The sequence below is a fragment of the Condylura cristata genome, unplaced genomic scaffold, assembly GCF_000260355.1.
Source record: "Condylura cristata isolate star-nosed mole 26May11 unplaced genomic scaffold, ConCri1.0 scaffold00006, whole genome shotgun sequence".
NCBI classification, from domain to species: domain Eukaryota; kingdom Metazoa; phylum Chordata; class Mammalia; order Eulipotyphla; family Talpidae; genus Condylura; species Condylura cristata.
This window is the reverse complement of record NW_004567107.1, coordinates 50496740-50505772: the sequence shown is the minus strand read 5'-3', so window position 1 is coordinate 50505772 and position 9033 is coordinate 50496740. Positions and strand designations below refer to the sequence as shown.

Genomic DNA, 9033 nt, shown 5'->3' with positions numbered 1-9033 from the left:
TATTTATTCATACAGAACTGGGGTACAGGCCAGAGATGTGGAGGGTGAGAGGATTCACCAGGAACAGAGTGGGAACCAGAACAGGCAGATCGAAGAAGTACACTGCTGAGGGTAGCAGCGGGCGGGTCAGCAGAGGTCTGCTGCACCATGTGGTCACCTCTGGGGCAAGCGTGGATCGAACTCATGTGGAAGTGGCTTAAGCTTCTTGGTGCAGTGCTTTAACCCGCTGCGCCACCAGGGAGGGCCTCAAATATCATTCTTTTTATGGGCGAATAATACTTCATTGTATATATATGCCACATCTTTATATGTTCATGCTTTGATAGATACTTCAATTTTTTCTATATCTTGGATACTGTGACTAATGATACAGTGAATGTAGATATGTAAATATCTTTTCAAGGTAATGTTTTTGTTTTCTTTGGATAAATACTCAGAAGAGAAAATGCTGGATCAAGAGGTAGTTCTCTTGAGATGATATACTGTACAGAGATATTCAGGCATGATATACTGATATACTGTACAGAGATATTCAGGCATGCTGGGAGGGGATGAGGCAGACAGATACACCATATTTTGTACAGTTCTGTCTTTGTATGTTTCCTTGCTGTTAGACTTGCTGTCTAATGATCACCTTTGCCAGATGTTATATGAGAAATTTATGATGATTTCTTCCAGGTTCATTGTTTTGTGTAGTAAAATTACCCAGGCCTCCTTCCTCTGGCTGTTATACCCTTTGGTAGTTAAGCTACTAGTCTTCAGAGTGGGAAAATACCAAAACTGGAAAAGAGAATGAAGTTATAAACCTGAGGTGACTAAACCCCCTTCTCACCACTCCCTAATTTAGGAATTAGATCTGCTTTTGCTTCTCCTAACTTTGCCACGTGTCTCTAAAGTAAAGAAGAATATATAATTGATGTTCTATTCTGACAATGCCATCTTTATAAAGGCTGGTAACTGATGTAAGGGTAGAATCTCCATTAGAGATAGAAAAACACTTGGTAATATGCCTGGGGTCATTGTTATTGTTAACCCCAATTACTTTGCATTTGAAATCTAGCTAAATTCCACATGAAGCCAGAAGTTACTACTGTAGTTTTACTTAACTATTTGTTGTAGTTTATTTGCTCAATGAAATTATATGGCAAACATCAGAGTTACATAAAAGGGAAGTATCATAAGGGTTTCCACTTTCTAAATCTCTTTCCCAATTTTTCCTTTGGTGCTTTTCAACTAGCTTCTAAAAAGTTCAGTGTAGATATTTTTATGGTTTGGGCTTCAAACTTTCTCCCCCCGCCTACCCTCTGTTTCATTATTAACTTCAGCAGATCTTTTGTGATGAAAATCTGCTTTGGTAGCACTGTTGTGTAATGCCCTTAAAATGTAAAGTGGAAGCTGTGCTGAAATGTTCATCAGTGAACTCACTCCTGATGTCGAGGGTTACGGCACAGCATTAATATTTTCAGGGAAAATAATCATCTGACAGATAAGTACTCTGTCATCCGAGGAAAGAGTGGCTTTGCTTTCTAAGGTTTTTGAGGAATGTGGTTTTTTTTTTTTTTTAAAGATTTATTTATTTTATTCATACAGAACTGGGGTACAGGCCAGAGATGTGGAGGGTGAGAGGATTCACCAGGGGCAGAGTGGGGAACAGAACAGGCAGATCAATGAAGTACACTGCTGAGGGGAGCAGCGGGCAGGTGAGGAGAGGTCTGCCACATCATGTGGTCACCTCCGGGGCAGGCGGGTATCGAACTCATGTGGAAGTGGCTTAAGCTTCTTAGTGCTGTGCTTTAACCCGCTGCGCCACCAGCGAGGGCCAATGTGGTTATTTTTTAATCTCTTTTCCACATCCTAACTCTTGATCTAAATAAAAGTAAAGTAGCTTTATTGGTACTTTTACTCTCCTTGGATTTATTTCTGTTCTCAGCAAAACCATCATTTACTGAGCATCAGAACGGTGTGATAACATCATGATTATAAATGCTCCATTGTACAATAGAATGCACAAAGAACAGGCTAAACTCTCCCAGCCATTCTGGAACCTATGATCTTTTGTCCTAAGCCTGAAAAGATACTGCTGCCTGAATATATGTTTCAGTAAACAATCCTGATGGATAGTTTTTGGGTAGAAAAGTGGTCCTGAAGTAATAGGAAAGGCAATGTGGTATTGCTACCTGTGATTTTCTTGGTGAATAACCTACCAGAGATTTAAAGTGAGAGGTGAGTATCAGCTGTTTTCAGCACATAGAAGCAATGTGAGCCCCTTCTAGTTAGCTAGGTAGCATTGCTGACTTTCCATAGGCAATCAATTTACCAACTAAAACACCAGCCTGTGTTAATGGTGTTTTCTGAGGTTGGTACGGATTGCAGTGTGAGGGACTCCCAGGGCCTCATTAATTTGGTTTCCTGCTCCTCCCCACCTGTGTTGTCACAGCCTGAGATGATAAATTATCAGTCTTTCACAGTGTCATCTTAGTTGTGTATAACTTGCAAACCCCCAAATTTAAAATTGGGAGATGTGGAGTAGTTACCTTTGTCAGGTAGATGTCACACATACTATGGTTCCTTCTGCTTAATATTCTACAGCCTTGGGTGATACAAGGCAAAAAGTCATTTTCAAAAAGGAAAAAATGGTGAAAGAAAATTCTTTCCGTTAGCTCCAAGCAGATAAAAGTTTGTGGGGATTGAGGTACGTTGCATCGACTTCGGAACCCTTTTGTCTAGTTTTATGAGATCATTTTCCCCCTAAAGGAACGTAACCTGGGAGAATTGATAAGTTGTAAACATAATGATCTGGAGAGGGCATTCTACTTCCTGAATTTTTAATGGGTAGAGGGCCATCTGCCTCTCCATATGGAAGTGTTATCCTCTGCTGCATGAAGCCAACACAGCTAGAAGCCAGAACCATAGGAGGGCAGCCGTCTTGCTCCTGATGGCTTTCCCTCTTACTGAATCAATAAAGCTCTTCCTTTAGAGTCAGGTTTTCCTGCTGTTCCATCGCTCATCACATAACTCAGAACAGGAGCACCTGAAAAGTTTTGTGAGTGAATAGAGCAAACTCCTTAATAAAATGGTGCATTAATCTAAGAAATCCAGGTTCTTTCATGTAAAATATGTTCACTTTATTTAGTGAAGCACAACAAGTCCCAAAAACATTTTTCTTAATTTTAAATGATCCTTCTGAAACCTAATAGCTATTAGATTTCCCTCCTAACTAGGAATTTGATGAGTATTCTTTTGGTGTGTGATCTTTCTTTGTTTCACTTGAAGACCTCAGTGACTACTCTGCAGACGACGAGTGCCTGGTGAAGCTGCTGAAAGGATGCTGTCTGAAGAACTTACAACGGCCTCTGCAAGCAGAACTGTGTTTCAATCATGTTATCCAAAGGTGAAAACAAACAGTAAATTCAACCAGAATGCAAATTATGGTTTCTGGGGAACTACGCTAAGAAAGCAATGCTTTTATCTACTGCTGCGAAGCTCTTACTTGGTGTTAATAAAAGAGACTCTGGGATGTTTTCTTTATTCTTTGAAGAGAAAATTATAATCTAAGTAGAACATGGCTTTATGTATTTCCACTTGGTATTTAAAGGTGATTCAAAAGCTGAATTCATGGTCAGGCTAACAATTTGTATCTAGATGAGTATTTGTTCTGCCGAAGCAAACACTATGTACCTTCCTCTGCTGTCCTTGTTTCGACTGACACACTTGACCCTTCATTTAGTCCACAGCTATTTGAGCTTCTACTCTGAGCCAGAGGCGGTGCTGGGTCTTAGGGATTCAGAGTGGGGATCATTTGTCAGAGATGAAAGACACACCAGGTACTCAGTACCTGCTTCCTTGGCAAAGGGCATGTCTTCTGAACATAAATGAGTGGTGTTCTTGTTTGTTTCTAAAAGCACTAATGATGCTGTCCTCTCCTTTGCTAAACAGAAGAGTTAGGATTCTGATGTATGACCTCTTTTCTGACCTCACAAATTCAGATGTCTGCAGGATCCAGACAAGTAGCCTTCCTGAGTGTTGGCAGGACTAGCAGGTGGTGGACACTGGAGGTGTGGGAGAGGTGTGTTCTCTTTAAAGCGCAGCCACTCCTTAGTTCTAAGTAATGATTGCTGTCTAAGCTGTCATCTACTTACAGAAGTCTTTATAATTTTGCATGAAAAACCTGGAATATTGATTTTATATGAAAATCTCCTGATTTTCAAACATTGGGTGAAATATTTTGAAAACATTGAAGCAGAATAGGGCGCAGGCACAGACTGTCAGTTGATCCGCCTCTGTTCCCTATCATGAGCCTTTCTCCTGATGGTCTCCATTTCCTTCTTTCTGACAAATAATGTGAATGTGGGAGGACTGTTGTTCATATAAGAAGAGGAAAGGGGTTATATCTATTTCCCAAATAGTAATTTACTATTTTTGATAAACATGTTAAAGAAATACCCATTGAATTCTATTTCACCAGAGTTCTTATGGGGATCAAAGGATGACCCCTTTGTGCTATTTGCTAGGATTTTGTATTTCACGGTGAATTGTTTGCCTGTGTGCTATGCTATTTTGGATAGCTACCTTCAGTCCGTTCACCTTCAGTGGGCCTAATGCTGGCACTCCTATGAGGCTAGGATTGCCCAAGAGTCTTTCTCTCAAGTGGCTTTGCTTTCATTTCTGCCTGGCGATCCAAAAGCTTTTCTAACCTGTGTCCACTTTCACATTAATTTCATTGCCTAGAGGCCCTTGGATCATTTGGGTGATATAAATTTGAATTGCAAATTCTTGTGGAAGCAGGATTATTCCTTATGTGTTTCCAAGAATTTTTTTCTTACAGCCCTGTCTTCCTTCTATGCCTGCAAGTGGGTTTTTCTAATTTGAACTGAAGCAGGGCCCACCACTGCTTAGGCATTATCCTGCACACATCAGGTTTTTGGTTTTGTTTTGGTTTTGTTTCTTTCCATTGTAGCTCTGATTTTGGACCTGACCATGTTTATGTTCTTGTGTCTTGAGCTATGCATTGGAAATATCTCGTATTTGTTCAGTAGCTCTAGATGCTTTGTGGCCAGAGTTTTCATAATATTGATAAGAAAGAAATGTTCACCATTTATGTTGATCTTATTTTAAAGCATTGTAAGACTTAGTGATATGAAGGGAATTGAACTTCAGTTAAAAAATAGTTTTCTTTTTTCTAAGTTGTTATTTCCTGAACATATTCATATTCATATTCATAGAGTGGTCATATCCTTTCCAGGTTTCGTCTTGGAAGATGTTACTTATTTACTTAGGGGACAGTAAGCTATCCTCAGTGCTGGATTTAGATTAAGGAATGAATGAAAGATTACTATATTAAAAGTATACTATTTATTACCATGATTCATTAGATTGCTACATAATGACAGATTTTCTCTCTTAAGGGGCTTAGTGCTGCATCCATCTGTTTTCTGAGGAATGGGGAAAAGCATAAAAAAAGAAGGATATGTTTCTGCTCCTTTGCAGACTTAATTGCTTTTTCATTCACTCTTTTAGTGAAAAGCTACTGAAGTACGACCACTACCTAGTGCCATTCACCCTGTTTGAGTTGGCATGTTTGTACAAAAGCCAAGGGGAAATTGACAAGGCCACCAAGGTGCTGGAGACTGCAAGGTAAGTGACGAGGGAAGCTTTGCCTAGATGCGGTGGAGCCAGGGATGTCAAGACCATTTTCACAACAGCAGTAGCAATATATGCCAACAGCTTGAAACACAAATGAAAAATTAGTGAAATTGTTACCTTTGCTAAATTATGCTTAGTTTATACTCCTAGCTTTTACTGTAATTGTGCTGCCTCCAACCCCCTCAGTGCCTGACTCTGTGACTAGAGGTATTATGATCTTGAACATCCTTGTGACCGCTCTTTACGCTATTCTCTTCTATATCAGGGTCAGCAGACCTTGATATAGAGGTCCTTTCCTGTAAAGGATCAGATGGAAGTTTTGATATTAGGGTAGAAGGTCTTCATTGCAACTACTCGATGATAGTGGAAGCAAGTATAGAAGCCTAATTTCTTCGAAGAATCACTGATTTGAAGATGACAGAAATGGGAAGGTGGTCAATCTGGCATACCAAATAATTTTGACATCTCAATTTTATTGTTATTGTCTTTAGAAACAACTACAAAGATTACTCCATGGAGTCTAGACTACACTTCAGAATTCAGGCAGCTCTTCACCTCTGGAGAAAACCTTCCTCAGATTGACCAGAATGTGAAGGACACACCGACATCTGCTATAGATTAGACCTCGTATTCCAAGTGGAAAAGTGAATCTTGTGAATGAGAGGCAAAAAAATCCCTAAGTTTGTTGTCAATATTTTCTATCATCTCTGTGGCTTACTGTTGGTCTACATAAATGTTTGTCCCTCCTATGGAATGATACTGTCTAGAAAATTCTTATATTTTGCTTCTCCAAAAAGCTGGAGAGTGAAGAAGTCTTTTAAAGGACTGACAGGTACAATAAAGTCTAATTAGATTATTTATTTTTTTATGTGAAAATTAATATTGTTTAAGTAGCAAATGACTTGTAAGTTAGGCAATTTTTAGATTTGTTAAATTCCAGCAATACTTTGTTGCCTGGTATTTAAGTTTCAGAGGAGAAATAAAAATCATCTAAATTTAAAATAGCTTCAGAATATTGTTATGACAATTCCGGGAAAAGAAGGCAATGGATGTAGACAGGAACAGGACAATATACTGAGTAGGTTGAAGAGACTTGTATCTAGAAAAGATAATGAAATACTGTATATTTTTATTCTTTATGTAAGTTCAAAATGGTGATATTTTGAGAGATTGTCCAGTGTTTGAATGTATTTAAATCTGTTATAATAATTCAAAAAGCTCTGTGTAGCTTAAGGAAAGAAAAAGTCATATTTTATAAATGATCCTTAACCTTAGTTAGCAATGTGAGCTGAATTAGCCAAGCTCCTCCATTCTTGATACACAAAATATCAATCATTTTTACACTCATGATGTTGGAGTGTAAGATCCAGTTTTCTAGTCTCTCTAGCACTGTGACGGTTCCTTGTAAAATCTAGACTGTGCTTTGTCCCTGAATTGGGAAACAGCATCAAAGGCTGGGAGCAAAGAGCCACTCTGAGCCTGGCTCTGCTGCCGGTAAGCATTTCACCGGGTCACCTTGAGGGAGCTCTCTGCTCACGGCCTCACCATGTTCTCTTCATCTGTGAAATGGAAGTTGAACAGTTGATGTTCAAGCTCTCTTTCAGTCTTTTAACTGTGAGTCTATGCACTAAGTATTTATTTTTGGCAATTAATGTTAAAATGTTCAATCCAAACCATTCCTGCTTAGAGGGAGCTTTAATTTACCCTCATCCCTATCTGTCCCTGCCCTCCATCTGTATGTGTTTATGTATGTGTTGAGGCTAAGGACAGAACTGTATCTAGAGATAGGAGGAACAGTTTGAGAACTGATGAATCAAGGTTTTGCCTTACTTCTATTTCTATTGTGAGGAAGAGTAAGTTGTCATGGAAACTCTTCAGTTTGAAAAAGACAGCTCCAGTTTGGGAGTCTGGTGCTCATCGCGATTAGTTAGTGGTTCCCTGAGATGGAGCAAGTCTTTCACACTTCTTGGGCTTCAGTTTCCCCACTGGGGACAGCAATATGGTGCTTGGTGCTTTGAGGTTCAGTTATATCAGACATAGGACAGTCTTTGTAAACGAAAAGGCTCTGTGAGTGAGTTATTGTAATAATTATGGTTTTATGCACTGATCACATCTACGTGACGGTTTTGGCTGAGCCTCTGGTCTTTGACATAAAATGAAAAAGCAAGTAAATTCAGATACTTTAACTTTATTGATGTGTTTGGCACTGACAGTAGCTCAGAGTATGAATTTGTACTCTGTTCTTTATTTCTACCCACTTGAGCTTGTGCCCAGCAGGATTTTAGTCCTTTTTTTTATTGCCGATTCTTGAACAATACTGAGTATGGTACTAATGCAACTCAAATCAGAATACTCTTACCTCTTCAGATAATAAGTAGTAGATCTTAGTATGTGTTAATATGAATCAAACAAATTTAGCTATAGATGAAAGAGGAAATTAAATTAGTCAAAATTAATTGTGGAAAATATGGTTAATATTATTTTGTATATTTAGAAAAAAATTTACACAGACCTTAGAAAAGTTTAGATGGCATTATTTAAAAAAAAAAATGAACATCCATGTGAACTAGAAAATGAGCAGTTGAAACTGCAATCAGAATGACAATTCTCTTTCTGGTATAAAATGAAAACTTAAGCTAACAATGTGGGCATTTGAAAATTTTAATTCTGCATTACCAAGCAAATATAAAATAAATTCATATCTCCTATTTAAATTTTTTCTTTGTTATTCTTTACTCAGTATTTATTAATGCTTCCTAATCATTTTATAGTTACCTGGTAATATGGGTAACCTAGTAGATTTTTACATGCTGTAAAATCCCATAAAAAAATTGTTTCCTGTCTTGTGTGAGACACTGTGGTGGTATCAGTTCCTTGTGACATCAAGTAGCATTAGATTTTTTAAATTACTTTGTGACTCAGGGTGTTCTGTAAAGAATGAGTACTGAAGAGACAATGTTTTATCTAATGTTCCCAGGGGCATATGTGATGGGGTTTGGCTGCCAGTAAGTCTGTGCAATTTGTGTAGTTCCTTGTATAATTGCCTTTTTTTAAAAAAAAAAAAAAGGAGAATCAGGGTTCTGATTGAGTAAATTCAATATTCAAATAGAGGTTATACTTTGTAGCATTGGTGACAAGAAGGATGATATGCATTTGACAATTAATGGGTGACTAACTACATCAGCTCTTATATGTAAATGCATTTTTTTTAAGATTTATTTATTCATACAGAACTGGGGTACAGGCTAGAGATGTGGAGGGTGAGAGGATTCACCAGGGACAGAGCGGGGAGTAGAACAGGCAGATCGATGAAGCACACTGCTGAGGGGAGCAGCGGGCGGGTCAGGAGAGGTCTGCCACGCCATGTGGTCACCTCCGGGGCAGGCGGGG

The 9033-nt window shown here is 38.6% G+C and overlaps 1 protein-coding gene across 2 annotated transcripts in view; it reads left to right on the top strand.

Annotated features, from left to right (window-relative positions):
* Positions 1-8898, top strand: part of TTC39B (tetratricopeptide repeat domain 39B) — a 110090-nt gene extending 101192 nt beyond the window's left edge. For both annotated transcript variants that reach the window (XM_012721597.1, XM_004677673.2), the window contains 3 exons: positions 3274-3391; positions 5518-5634; positions 6135-8898. In XM_012721597.1, coding sequence (XP_012577051.1) covers positions 3274-3391; positions 5518-5634; positions 6135-6225 — 326 coding nt within the window. In that variant the 3' untranslated portion in view covers positions 6226-8898. The remainder of the gene's footprint in view (positions 1-3273; positions 3392-5517; positions 5635-6134) is intronic.
* The last annotated feature ends 135 nt before the right edge of the window (positions 8899-9033 follow it).